Here is a 15,207-nt window from a genome sequence, read left to right on the forward strand (position 1 = left end):
ATAAATATATACATACATTTACATTAAGCAGCATATTTGTCGTCTCCCATGTTGATAAGAGGATTAAATACTGGACTAATCTCCTTTAAGGTTCATTATGAACAGATAAAACACGTGTGATTAATTGTGATTAACTATTTGAATTGATTGACAGCCCTAATTGGAATATAATGATAGTTTTCTCTGCCATAATAACCCCCCAATCAAATATCAATATATGGAAAATAATTGGAGCATTATGTAGGGCTTGAAATCCCAAATTCAGTAAACTACTCTTGTGAAATCTGACTCTATAAGTTTTACTGATAACCACAGCGTACGTTCCACAGCATCGAATAATCAAACTGAAACTAAAAGTTTATTCATCAACTTTGACGAAAACATATAAATACATCAGAATCAACGTTGTTGAGTCTGAGAAATTATACAAAATAAACTTCATCCAGCATTCAGTGCACAGAAAAGACTTGTTTTGTCCTCTAAGAACCTCAGGGCGACTATTTTAAAGGGTTAAAACATGACACCTGGAAACACACTGAGGTGGAAAATCACCAAACAGATGTTTATATCCACATCCAGCAGTTACAGATCAACATCATGATTCATCAGGAGTCGTTGTGTTTGTGGTCACCTGATGAACGTCAAGCCAATATTCTCTCTTTTAGCTCTGTTTTTGGTCTCCTCCACCGACCCCTGAGGGGAAATATCGCTCTCTTTAGCTGCTAAATGATAGATTTATTTTCTCTTTCATAATTTTTAAAGTACGTTGGGGAGAAAAAATGTGATGAAATAAAATGTTGCGAGAGATGCAGAGAGCTGCAGAGAGATGCAGAGAAGTGCAGAGAGAGAGCTGCAGAGAGCTGCACGGAGCTGCGGAGAGCTGCAGAGAGCTGCACGGAGCTGCGGAGAGCTGCAGAGAGCTGCAGAGAGTTGCAGAGAGCTGCACGGAGCTGCAGAGAGCTGCAGAGAGAGACATAGAGCTGCGGAGAGCTGCAGAGAGCTGCAGAGAGCTACATAGAGCTGCGGAGAGCTGCAGAGAGCTGCACGGAGCTGCACGGAGCTGCGGAGAGCTGCACGGAGCTGCAGAGAGCTACAGAGAGCTACAGAGAGCTGCAGAGAGCTGCAAAGAGATGCAGAGAGCTGCAGAGAGCTGCAGAGAGCTACAGAGAGCTGCAGAGAGCTACGGAGAGCTGCGGAGAGATGCGGAGAGCTGCGGAGAGCTGCGGAGAGCTGCAGAGAGCTGCAGAGAGCTACAGAGAGCTACAGAGAGCTGCAGAGAGCTGCAGAGAGCTACAGAGAGCTGCAGAGAGCTACAGAGAGATGCAGAGAGCTGCGGAGAGCTGCGGAGAGCTACAGAGAGATGCAGAGAGCTGCAGAGAGCTGCGGAGAGCTGCAGCGCTGCCACACCTCAACAGGTCTGACTGCACTGAGTCATTTAATCTGGGATAGATTACTACTCTTACTCTCTCTGTGTTGGTTTGTAACCTGATCTGTAGTTGTTTTCCCAACATGATGAAATAGAGTTTATATAAGATGTTCCTGCAGGTTTGAACAGAAACTGTCGGCAGCAGAGATGTTTTAGTGTTCCCACATCATATCATTGGTTTGTTCTCAGGCTGAATCGTCACATCCAAACACTACATTACAGTAATTATTACCTTCTATTATTCTCCCTGCTGCATGATTTAGTTTCTGACATTTGATTTGGATTCATTTGTTTCTGTTTTATTTCCCAGGTCTTTCTCATCGTAATCTCTCACCATGTCTCCTGCTTCCTTCTGTCTGACCAATAAAGTTTCATTGATTGATACTCAGAACTTTTCAGTTGTCTGCGGAGCTACACAGCTTTTATACACACAGGTAAATCTAGTATTTACTCAAAGTTTTTCTGTCGCACACCAACAGTCTTTTTTTTTTCTGGCTATGCTAGTGGCCCATACACACACATTATTACTTTTATACTTGTGGGGACCTTTACGAGGTTATGCATTACAGGGACGCTTACGTTAACTTGTAAAACAATCTTTATTAAAAGATGTAATAACATAAAAGTAAAGTTACTTGTCTAAAACTGTAAGAAGTGAATACTGGACAATGTCCTCACTTTCCTGGTGAAGGCTCTCAAATCGGTCCTCACAAAGCTAGATGTACAAACACACACACACACACACATACTTGTTTTGCTAGTTTTGTGAGGACCATGACCCCATAACATGTTGTGAGGACTCCTCAAAATGTTTGCATTATGAAGCAAAAAAAGTCCTGCATAAGCAAACACGTCTTCCTGAACATACATATTATACATGCATGCATGCACACACACACACACACACACACACACACACACACACACATGCTGACCCACACAATCCGTTCACACGTCCCACATGCTATATGAGGAAATAGGTTTTTGTTTGAACAAGACTCAAAAGAAAGTGGAGCTCCAGTAATCCGAGAGGCGTGAAGCGTTTCACTGAACATCAGCAAACTGTCGAGTCCTGAAACTCAACCGGAGGTGAAACGAGGAGCCGAGAGACGCTCGGGTTCTGAGGATTCTGCTAAAACGGACAAAGATCAACAGATCGTTTTTCATTGAGTCTGAAAAGCTGAAACATCATCGCTTCTTTTATCTTAAAACTACTTGTTCTTGTTTTTGGTCAAATAATTATGTTCAAAGCAAGACAATAATTCACTTCCGGGCAATATTAAAAAATGTTTCGTGACACGGAGGGGGGTTATGATTTAAGAGGAAAACTGAATTTTACGAAGCATTGTGTTTGTACAACAAAGAAGAGTATTATATGTATATATATATATATATATATATATATATATATATATATGTGTGTGTGTGTGTGTGTATTTCAGTCTGTGGGGTGGATTTGTGGAATGGGTTGGGTGATGGGTTGAAGCGGAGCACAAATATAAATCACTTTAAAAAGCTATACAACAAAAGATATTTTTGGGAGGTAGATGGTTGAGGAAGAGTTGTGTTAAGAGTTGTGTTAAGAGTTGTGTTAAGGGTTGTGTTAAGAGTTGTGTTAAGGGTTGTGATAAGAGTTGTGTTAAGAGTTGTGTTAAGGGTTGTGATAAGAGTTGTGTTAAGGGTTGTGTTAAGGGTTGTGATAAGAGTTGTGTTAAGGGTTGTGTTAAGGGTTGTGTTAAGGGTTGTGTTAAGAGTTGTGTTAAGGGTTGTGATAAGAGTTGTGTTAAGGGTTGTGTTAAGAGTTGTGTTAAGGGTTGTGATAAGAGTTGTGTTAAGAGTTGTGTTAAGGGTTGTGTTAAGGGTTGTGTTAAGAGTTGTGTTAAGGGTTGTGATAAGAGTTGTGTTAAGGGTTGTGTTAAGAGTTGTGTTAAGAGTTGTGTTAAGGGTTGTGATAAGAGTTGTGTTAAGGGTTGTGTTAAGGGTTGTGTTAAGGGTTGTGTTAAGAGTTGTGTTAAGAGTTGTGTTAAGGGTTGTGATAAGAGTTGTGTTAAGAGTTGTGTTAAGGGTTGTGTTAAGGGTTGTGTTAAGAGTTGTGTTAAGGGTTGTGATAAGAGTTGTGTTAAGGGTTGTGTTAAGAGTTGTGTTAAGGGTTGTGATAAGAGTTGTGTTAAGAGTTGTGTTAAGGGTTGTGTTAAGGGTTGTGTTAAGAGTTGTGTTAAGGGTTGTGATAAGAGTTGTGTTAAGGGTTGTGTTAAGAGTTGTGTTAAGAGTTGTGTTAAGGGTTGTGATAAGAGTTGTGTTAAGGGTTGTGTTAAGGGTTGTGTTAAGGGTTGTGTTAAGAGTTGTGTTAAGAGTTGTGTTAAGGGTTGTGATAAGAGTTGTGTTAAGAGTTGTGTTAAGGGTTGTGTTAAGGGTTGTGTTAAGAGTTGTGTTAAGGGTTGTGTTAAGGGTTGTGTTAAGGGTTGTGTTAAGAGTTGTGTTAAGAGTTGTGTTAAGAGTTGTGTTAAGGGTTGTGTTAAGGGTTGTGATAAGAGTTAGTTTATATCTACTTTTTAACTCTGGATGGATTTGTGGGTTGTAAATAAACTTGGGATGCTGTTCATATATTTAATTTGGGATGTAAATAAATCTGGGATAGTTTATATATTATATTATATTATCATTCTATGATATATGAGTTATTAGAGGAGAAGTGAGAAAGGGGTAGGGAAATATAAGTTTTACTTCTACCTATTCGGACACTGTTACTCTTGTTTGGTTTGTTATTATTTTGTATCTGTTTTTATTTATTTTTATGTTCGAAATAAAGTCTTTCCTTGATTCATTCATAGTATTTGCCTTTGTTTACAGTTTATGACAGTTTATTTTGACATAATGTTATTTTATTATTATGTTGATCATTATTTTCATGTGGTTTGGTGTTGTGTTGGTGTGGTGTTGGTGTGGTGTTGGTGTTGGTGTGGTTTGGTTTGGGATGAGATGGGATGAGATGGGATGGACGGAGAGTCTTTGTGTTTGTCCTCGTTGATGTTACTATGTTGGTTGTTTTTCTGTAATTCATTATCATCATTATTATTTATGTGCTTAAATGTTTGTTAACGTCCATGTTCTGTGTCTGAGGACCGCCTTGATGCATCTCACGGTTTATCCTCTAATACATTTTGAAATGAAAAAATGTTACAGAGGTTTTCTGTCCACGTTCTCTGATGTTGGACAGCAACATCTGGAGACACAGGACAGTTATCTAACAGTCTGTTAGCATTCAGCTACTTTGAGGAAGCATCGGTGGCCTATGTTGGAGAAATCTTAAGAAATAATCATCTGTAATGTTTGATAAAACAACGAGGAGTTACATAAAGAGACTGAGTACAATCAGTCTCATGGGAAGGCGTATAAATAACAGAACATTTTAAGGACATGAGAACGCAGTTTAGTTTAAGTCATTTAACGCCACGTTGTTATAATACTGGCCGCGGTTATGTTTGGGAATAACATCATGGTTGGGATTGAGATAAGTACGTAAACAGATGTAACAAAAGCAGCAGTTTGAAGCTGCAGTTACAGGTTGTAATTTTCCTTTACAAGTCAGAACTGGTGGAATAATTGCTTGTGCTCATTGACACAAACAGTATTGTGACATGTTGACACTCCTCTCTATGAGACCTATGAGACACACCTGCTGGAGTTCACACGACTGCAGCCAAAAACAGTTTTTGACTCGTCTCGGTCTCGTGAACATTTTAACCATAAATATAAACAAGGTAAAAGTGAGCATTACACATTACACATTCACATTACCCTCAGAACCCCCAAAAGGCACAACCAGACCACACTGTCAACCATCACACCAAATCTTAAGGTCCTAAGTTAAACCATTTCTGAGTTCTGCTCCGGAAGTGAAAAGGACGGACGGACGGACGGACGGACGGACGGACGGACGGACGGACTCACTTACCCCGACTACGTTGTCGCGGGTATAAAAAGTTTTGTATCTATATTTTTAACTGTGATTCTTGGTGTTTTGACTCAAACTCGTCTCGGTCTCGTGAACATTTGAACTCTGACTCGACCACCTGGACGTTGTGACTTGGACCTGTGTTAGTGGTTGTTTTGTTTCAGACTTGTCTCGGTATCCTGGGTGTGTTGACCATGGATGTATGAAGAGAACTGGATCCAGCGTTGGAGGCGCGGCTCCGGTCGTTCCTATGAGAGTTGCTCATTGGAGCATGAAGCCTAAATGGCTCCACTTCCGTCTGGAAAAGTACCGGGATCTTGGCGGAGTAGCGTCCGCTCGGTCACGTGACTCGTTCACGGGGTCCCAACGTCACGCCGTCGTCACGGCTTGGCGCTCCAGCATCGGTCTGGGTCTCACTCTCATGAACGGAGGAAGGTAAATAACTCTGGATTCAGCTGTTAGTGCGTTTTAATGATTTAAATCAGGACTATTAGAGTGTTCGTACTGGGGAGTTGATTCACATCAAAGAATAAATGATCCTCTGAGTTCCAGACGTCTCTTTTCCAATAGAAGTCTGTGGGGAAAAGTCTTTCTGGGCCCAACAGCATCACGTGACGGACACGGAACCTGCAGTACCGCCGATTGGCCACTACGAAAGTTGGGATCAACGACCGCGGTCTTCCTGGGGGCTTGGTGTTAACTTGGACTCGTCTTGGTTTTGTGGGTATTTTGATCTCATATTTTCCAAAGGTTGAGTCAACTAGTCACCGTTAGCCGTTCTCTGTCTGGATTTTGTTTGTTTGAGGACACGGCGCTATTTAAGAGGAAACTCCTGGTGAAGATCTAACACTGCAACGTGGATAACTCACACCAGACCTGGTGTGCATCGCTGTCACTTCACCGTATGTTCACATCCCACTGGTGAGAAACAGCTTTTAACCAGCTGATCAACTAGAAGTGACGGCTCCATGCAGGAAATCCTCCCCTCTGTTTTACAACAGGATAACATACTGTGAGTCGTCGGTGCTGCGTGTCTCCTCACCTTTGGGTAACTTGTCAAAGTCAACATAATAGCGCAGCATGACGGAGCCGGTAATGAAGCCAAAGGCCGGGCCGATGGAGGTCACAGCGAGGACGATGCCTGAAAAAACAACCAAGAACAACAGAAGAGAGACAGAGGTTTAGTCTCACAGCTGGAACCCAAAGTTCCACCTTAAATCTCAAACTAAACCAGTTCTGCCTCTGATAAACGTGAAGTTAGTACCCAGTCTGCTACGTCACATCAGTGAAACTCTTCTTTGACAACATGTTGAGAAGGTTTATTTTTAGCTTATTGATTATTGTTTAGTATTAGTTAGATTATTGTAAAGGTTCTACCTATTAAAGACATTGTAAATGACCTACACAGTCACGAAACCATGTTGCTGACCCAAATATCTTCTATCATAACCTCATTCACTAATTCAGATTTGGATTTTGAACTTTATAATTCCAATGTCACCACAACATAAGGAAGTATTCCATCCATCCATCTTCAACCGCTTATCCGGGATCGGGTCGCGGGGGCAACAGCTCCAGCAGGGGACCCCAAACTTCCCTTTCCCGGGCCACATTAACCAGCTCTGACTGGGGGATCCCGAGGCGTTCCCAGGCCAGAGTAGAGATATAATCTCTCCATCTAGTCCTGGGTCTTCCCCGTGGTCTCCTCCCAGCTGGTCGTGCCTGGAACACCTCCCAAGGGAGGCGCCCAGGAGGCATCCGTGCTAGATGCCCGAACCACCTCAACTGGCTCCTTTCGACGCAAAGGAGCAAGGACTCTACTCCGAGTCCCTCACGGATGACTGAGCTTCTTACCCTATCTCTAAGGGAGACGCCAGCCACCCTCCTGAGGAAACCCATTTCGGCCGCTTGCACCCGCGACCTCGTTCTTTCGGTCATGACCCAACCCTCATGACCATAGGTGAGAGTAGGAACGAAGATTGAACGGTAGATCGAGAGCTTTGCCTTCCGGCTCAGCTCTCTTTTCGTCACAACGGTGCGGTAAAGGGGACGGGGACGATAAGGAAGTATTACTGCATAATAATGACTGTGACGGTAAATGAGCAGCTGGTGTGATTAATTCAGAACCAATAAAAACAGGTTTGTTATGATCACATGACCTGTGACCTTTTTCTGTTAATGATTCACAGCTGAACATCTGTAATGTGACCACAGTGTGGACCGGCATGACCTCATGAAATAAAATAAAACACAGGTATCATCTCCAAAACAATAAAACACATCATTCCTGCAAACCTCTAACCGCTAATTATGAACAGGAAGTAGTGATTCTGTACAGCTGGAGGTGTGTGGAGCCTAAATACAAACATGACCTACTTTAAACTTAATCTTGTTTACTTAACAATGTAACTTAACAACGTAACTTAACAACGTAACTTAACAATGTAACTTAACAATGTAACTTAACAACGTAACGCAACAACGTAACGCAACAATGTAACTTAACAACGTAACGCAACAACGTAACGCAACAACGTAACGCAACAATGTAACTTAACAATGTAACTTAACAATGTAACTTAACAACGTAACGCAACAACGTAACTTAACAACGTAACGCAACAACGTAACGCAACAACGTAACGCAACAATGTAACTTAACAATGTAACTTAACAACGTAACTTAACAACGTAACGCAACAACGTAACGCAACAACGTAACGCAACAACGTAACGCAACAACGTAACGCAACAATGTAACGCAACAACGTAACGCAACAATGTAACTTAACGTAGCGTAACAACGTAGCGTAACAACGTAGCGTAACAACGTAGCGTAACAACGTAGCGTAACAACGTAGCGTAACAACGTAGCGTAACAACGTAGCCTAACAACGTAGCCAAACAACGTAGCCAAACAACGTAGCCAAACAACGTAGCCAAACAACGTAGCGTAACAACGTAGCGTAACAACGTAGCGTAACAACGTAGCGTAACAACGTAGCTTAACAACGTAGCTTAACAACGTAGCGTAACAACGTAGCGTAACAACGTAGCGTAACAACGTAGCGTAACAACGTAGCGTAACAACGTAGCGTAACATCGTAGCCTAACAACGTTGCATAACAACGTTGCGTAACAACTGTAACAATGTAATTTAACAACCGGAACAAGGTAATTAGCATAAATAATTAATGACCGCCCTTAGCGGACTTTCTGACGTGACGTTCGTCACTTTCTTTGCAAAAACATCAACATTCAACGTATCCGTGTTTTGCAGAAACGAACAATGTGAACATTTCTTCGTGGCGACTGGGTTGCGAACACACGGATGAATCGTATTTAAGAACTTCGAGCGCGACCAAAGTGTTATTGTCTTCGCGGCTCTAACTCACGGCGCTCCCTCACCAACACAGATGTTTATCCGTCATACTTGAGAGAAGTAAGCTTGAGGACTTTTTCACAGAAGTTGTTGCAGCTGATTCTGACAGCTTTTCCCTTTTGATGTGATATTCTCTATAATGACATTAAACTAGAGTTCCTCTCCTGGTGGGAAGCATCTCAGGACTGTCTGGGTGAACCATGGTTCAGTGTTTGGTCAGCGTACCGAGGTAGAGCGGAGAGTTCTTCCTGCTGGCGTAGTCGTCGATGTAGGAGATGCCAAAGGGCTGGATGGGGACGGCTCCGATCCCCAGCAGCAGCTGACCCATCAGCAGCAGCGGGTACACCCTGTCCTGGTCGTGGCTCTCCTGAGAGCTGCAGGTCTGATTGGAGGATGCGGTGGTGAGGGTGCTCTCTGATTGGCAGAGGCCAGCGCTGCTATCAACGGAGACTGTTGGGAAACGGAGGGGAAGTTTAACACGTCATGTGTTTCAGTTCAAGAGTCCAAACATCGTCTGCTTTAAGGTGTTTCAAACTTTTCTGGCTCGTGTCCCAAGTTTTCACCAGTGGGGCCAAAAATGTAAAGTTTGTCATGTGGGTGGCGTTAAAATCTAAATGGTGTATCGTCCGTACAGGATCACCAGAGTGATCAGGATTCATCGTCTGGGGCTCATTAATGTGTGAACCAACCCATCGTTGCTTGATCCGCAGACATGGACCAAGAAGCTTTATGAAACTACCTGTGTGTGTGTGTGTGTGTGTGTGTGTGACCTCACAGCTGATGCGGTCGGTGTAATCGTACTTCCCGCCCAGGAAGTGCGGCAGCGCCATCAGCAGCGAGGCGAGGCAGGCCAGCAGAGCTCCGCCTGCGATGAACCGCGGCCGGTGGACTCGACTCCCCAAGAAACTCACAAACACAATGAGGACGGTGTTCCCCACCTGGACATGCACAAGGAACATTAGTCAAGTATTTAATCCTCTCATCAACATGGGAGTGGACTAATCTGCTGCTTTATGTAAATGTATGTATATATTTATTATTGTAAATCAATGAACAACACAGATCAATGACAGATATTGTCCAGAAACCTTCACAGGTACTGCATTTAGCATAAAACAATATGCTCCAATCAGAACATGGCAGACTGCAGCCCAACAGGCTAATAATCCCGCGGTTCTGCAGGTACTTTGACAGAGGAACGTGGACCAGATTCGGCCGAGAATCCCCGGGAAAGACTGGGATCTCACTTCCCAGAATTCAACCCTCAATGCAGACTGCAAATTTGGACTCCAGAATATTTGTCTTGAGTTGTTTTTAACGGGTTTTTTAAAACGAAAGAAGAAAATAAAATGTGCTTATCTGGCTTTCACAACCTCTCTGCACTTTCTTTTGTGAGATGACTTGACTACACCCCACCCCTCCAAAAAATGTAATTCAAATCCATCGCAGACTTTTGGTGTAATCCTGCTAACGGACAGACAAACAGACGCCGGTGGAAACAAGGCCTTTGCTCTTGGAAGGAGGTATAAGAAGGTATAATTACCATGGCGTAATTACATCGAGGTAATTATCTGTAAAGAGCAGCGCTGCTGTAAACAGACTTTTAGAAGGTGTCCCGTACTGACCTCGTTGAAAGCAGCCAGCAGGCCTGACTTCTGGCTGGTGAGGCCGTAGCGTCTCTCGATGGTGGCGATGGAGCTCTTCATGTAGCCCGACACCAACAGCTGAGCCAGCTGCAGCAAACTGTGACAAAACACAAAGAACTGCAGAGAAGAAGGAGAAGAAGGAGAAGAAGAAGAAGAAGAAGAAGAAGAAGAAGAAGGAGGAGGAAGGGAGATAGAAAGAAGAGGAAGATGAATAACACGGCAGGTTGGCTTTATCACGTTGATCATATAAATCAATGTACATTCAGTAAAGTGAGGATTTAAAATGAAGTGAAACTCAGAAACAACAACAACACGGAGGAGTGAAGAGTGATTGAGGACACGATGAGCTCAGAGTTTTCGTGACACGACATGTCGAGAGGAAATGTTTACACGTTTGACCTCAGAGAACAAAACCAGGATGGACTTCAGGAAGGGAAGTTTCTCCTCCAATCAAAACACCTGGAAGTCCTGCAGATTACACTGAAGCTTCAAGAGACAGCTTCTAGCTCTTATTCCTCTCAGCAGGTTACTCTGCTTCTCCTGCTGTCGGACGGATTTCAATCAGTAGGACGACTGAAGGGATCAGACTTTGTCCATGGATTCAAACATCTGCTGTTGAGGCCACAGATGTCTGGTTATTAGAGCTGGGACGATTCAGCTGCCTCCTGATTCCATACCTTCACCATACTATCACCAGACCTCATGGTTTTAAGTATTGTGATTGTTGTTAACTTGTTGACCTCTAGACCATGAAGGGAAGAAGATGAATCAGACACTTCTAGGGACTTTTACTTTGTAAAATCTCTAAATGAATCCAGTAGAATGTTTGATTTTCAGCATGTATGTAGTCAGAGACGTCCTGAAGTCAAATAGATCAGGATCATTGGCAGGAATTATTGATTATCCAGAAACCCAGAAATCAAAGAATAAAGACATTTCCCTCACAGATTAGTGGGATTTTCTTTTTAATTTATAAGGGATATGTAATGTTTTATACTTCTGGTGAATATAATCCATCAGTCTGATTTCCATAGATGTATTTAGTATCTACAGTTCCCTTTGTTAACACCTTATTTTGAAAAGCTGCCGTAGTCCCACGTGTCTACTTCCTCTAACTTCTCCAAGGTGGTCTCTAGCTCTCCCATCCCAGCTCCATCGGGGCCGTTTCAATGCAGAGAACACAATGTCAGTATCTGGGTGCTCTACAGTCGTAGCGTCGGCCCATTTGACCACGGAGACAAGAGCGACGGCCGGCTCCACCACCACGTTACCGCCAATACCATAACGTTACCTCCATACCATAACGTTACCACCATAACATAACGTTACCACCATACCATAACGTTACCACCATACCATAACGTTACGGTATTATTCAGACATATATCTGCCTTTTGTCGGACATATTTCAGACTTTTGTTTGAACATATTTCTGCCTTTTTTTGTACATTTTTGTGCGCCATATTTCGGACATTGGCATTTTTTGTGCCTTTTTTTCTGACATATTTGTGCCTTTTTTTTTTTTTTACTTTTCTGACTTTCTCAGCCTTTGTTCGGACTTATTTTCGGACATATTTTGTCCTTTTGTCCTTTAGCTCTGCTCTGTCTAACTCTGCTTTTCCTGTCAATGTATGAAACCCAAAGTGTTTCCATCCTTTACTGGATGTGTAGTGTTTACCACGCTGGATTTAACATGGGAGGTAAACTTCTTTTCATTGTTTGAACCGTCACATGACAAAATGATCCATTCAATTAATAAAATCTGTCAAACATGCATGTATATTCCATAAATATCTCTGACGAGGAGGTAACATTTGTCTTTTTTTAACCGAACTACTGCAGGTTTTTTTCATTGTTGCAGGTTGTTGTTGTTGTTTTTTGGCATAGATGTCATTTTTGTGGCAAAATTTCTGTTCACAGTTTATGACTTTATGAATTTTCTTTGTTTACAGTACATGTAACGCATTGCTACACAAATAAATGAACTGTATACATACTAACATGCATATCCTTTTTTCTGTGTAGCTCCTACAGTATAGTACTATTCCCAGTCAACCTTTACCTGCTGTTGAAATGGGAATCTGAACAGCTCAGTGTGAAACACATTCAGCGGGACAAAACTGACATTCTGGTAAAGTCCAGTCAGCAGTCAGTGTCAACAAAACACAGATCTGTATGTAAGAAACATTTCCAGGTTTGATGGTGAAGAAACATCATTTTGAGCAGTACGGCCCACACCATGACAAAACAACTTGTCATTTTGGTGCCGTTGGCCAGTTTACTGACACAATAACTGGTTTAGAAGCATGAATGAAGTGTTTCTGGTGAGCTACTACCTCTCATGTCCCATCAAACAGTTGTGATAGTTGTACTCTCAGTTTAGAGAAAGTTAAGACTGTTACGAGCCAAAGCGATTGAGAAAAAGTGTAAAAGTGATGGATGTGAAGAAGAGACCGACCTTGATGCTGTTGAAGAGACTCCGGCGTTGGGCAGGAGGTCGTGACCCCGCGGGGTCACAGTTCATTTTGAGGTCGTTGGCTCCCATGATTTAATTTTTTTTACCACACGGAGACTGAAGAGAATCAAACCTGTAAAATACAAACACAGTCCGTCACAAGTTCAACCCACACTGATATCTGCTGTGACATCCAGACTCTGATCACGTGACTGCTCCGGTCCTGTTGTTACAACACAATCACTTTCACGGCTTGAGGACACAAACACAAACACCATGTGCTGAAGAGTTTACCTCAGTTCTGTGTTTTCTAGAATCACTGAGAGCATAAAGAACGTGCTGCATGGTAACACAAAGAGACGGAGAGAGAGAGAGAGATGATCTGAATTTGAATTTGAGAGGTAAGGTGAGAGTGAAAAACAACCCGTAGGAAGAGAGAGAGAGAGAGAGAAGGTTTTTATGAGGCTTTAACAGGAAGATAAACCACAACTCATGGACACAATTCAAACAGGAAATGGACGGAGCTCATCGGGGTTTGTCAGACAGCGACTGGGACTATAAAAGATTAATAATCTGCAGAGTTTGGAAAAGCCAGAAGGTGGTTTAATTACTGGTTTAATGGTTTGGTTTAATCCACCAGACCGCTGGGTCAGGAAACAAAGTCACAGCTTAGGAAAGCAGTCAAACATCCGTTTGGTCCTGCAGCCGACGGAGTATTGATTCATCCAGATGGTTACTGAGCATGTTGATCTCTAGTGTTGTTCTATATATTGTTGTAGTTTTGTATATGCAACGTGGCCACGCCCCCTTTTGGGGGAAAGAAAACTGAAGATCTCATAGACCTCAATGTGATCTGACGTATGTTTGGATTGTAATTCTGACCAGTTCGTATACATTCATCTCTTGTTATACAAACATTTGTTTTATTCACATGTCTAATCATTATTTAGTGCCTGAACCTGAGCGTTGTTGATACCTTAATAAATGAAGGCGTATCGCCGCCATGTCCCTTCAGTCTTCCCTCCAACACAGTGGACGGATATTGCTGATCCAGACTTTATAGCGGTGGAAGGATATACTCACGATGATAAACTTTACTCTGGTAACTTTTATGGACCCGCTCCATATGGAGATATAAACAGCTCATTCTAAGGTAACAAAAACACAACGATTCTTATTATCAGGTGATTATACACTACAGAAAACATAGTTATTAATATTATATTCCATTTCTGCCAATAGATCCCCCTGAATGTTACACACTGGTCCTTTAATTAACATATAATCAGTAACACTTAAATAGGAAATTCTTATCTATTAATCGCAACAACAAGTTATTATTGCTCATTTTCTTCACATCATGCACTGCTATCTGAAATCACAGGGGCGCAGAAAGAGACAGAGAAGAAGAAAGAGGCAGGAATCAAATTCAGATAAACAGGAAGGAAGAGATTTCTAATCAGCAGAGGAATGTGAACACAAGGACGGCCGGTATCTGATACTGTGTTGTACTTTTATCTCCTTTGAGCCGAAACCATAACAAGCCGACATCCAACTCAGTCAGCAACAGCAGAGAGTCAGAGCTGAACCCGGATGCTCAAAACCTCCGACACAAATCACACCCAGGAAAAAACAACAAGATGGCAACGGCCGAAAACCAAGATGGTAAAAACCAAGATGGTGAAAACCAAGATGGTGACGGACAAAAAACAAGAAGCGAGCGCCAAAAACCAAGATGATAAAAAACAAGATGGCAACGGCCGAAAACCAAGATGGCAAAAACCAAGATGCCGACGGCTAAAAAACAAAAAGCGAGGGCCAAAAAGCAAGATGGTGACGACTAAAAACAAAGATGGCAAAAACCAAGATGGGGACGGCCAAAATGCCGAACTCAAGGCTTCAAAATGCTAACCCACAAACCAATGGGTGACATCACAGTGACTACAGCCTCTTCTTACATGCAGTCTATGAGTCTGTTAGAATGACTGTCAGTTTTGTTTGAACTGTTTTTCTCCGGTCGTAACACAAAGAGATAAAACAATAATTCTGTTCAGACTGCTGACATGAGAGGAACCTCCTCAACAAATCTAAATGAATTCACCAGGAGATAATACTAAACCTTATTACAGAGCTCTTACTGAGTGCAACAGGTTGCAGCCCTCAGAGGTCAATGCACTCAACTCTACTGAGTGTAATAAAGTTGTTTAGAGCAGCATCTAGTGGCCATCAGAGGAGCTGCAGAGTCTTTTCTCTCCGTCAGCGTTACGATACTGATGGAAACTTCACTGTGTTTATAAGTCACTCCGTTGGTCGGTCAGTCTCCAGAAGACTTCCAGTAACTTG

At 42.4% G+C, this 15,207-nt stretch overlaps 1 protein-coding gene across 2 annotated transcripts in view; it reads right to left on the bottom strand.

Annotated features, from left to right (window-relative positions):
* slco2b1 (solute carrier organic anion transporter family, member 2B1) overlaps positions 1-12,997 on the bottom strand; it is a 32,041-nt gene extending 19,044 nt beyond the window's left edge. For both annotated transcript variants that reach the window (XR_012590465.1, XM_074612238.1), the window contains exons 1-5: positions 12,868-12,997; positions 10,389-10,526; positions 9,539-9,701; positions 8,989-9,213; positions 6,424-6,522 (exon numbers count right to left, since the gene is read on the bottom strand). Coding sequence is in view for 1 of the 2 variants with exons in the window: in XM_074612238.1 (XP_074468339.1) it covers positions 6,424-6,522; positions 8,989-9,213; positions 9,539-9,701; positions 10,389-10,526; positions 12,868-12,954 (712 nt within the window). In the remaining variant the exon portion in view is untranslated. The remainder of the gene's footprint in view (positions 1-6,423; positions 6,523-8,988; positions 9,214-9,538; positions 9,702-10,388; positions 10,527-12,867) is intronic.
* Positions 12,998-15,207: the final 2,210 nt, after the last annotated feature.

Source organism: Sebastes fasciatus, chromosome 16 (assembly GCF_043250625.1).
Source record: "Sebastes fasciatus isolate fSebFas1 chromosome 16, fSebFas1.pri, whole genome shotgun sequence".
NCBI lineage: Eukaryota > Metazoa > Chordata > Actinopteri > Perciformes > Sebastidae > Sebastes > Sebastes fasciatus.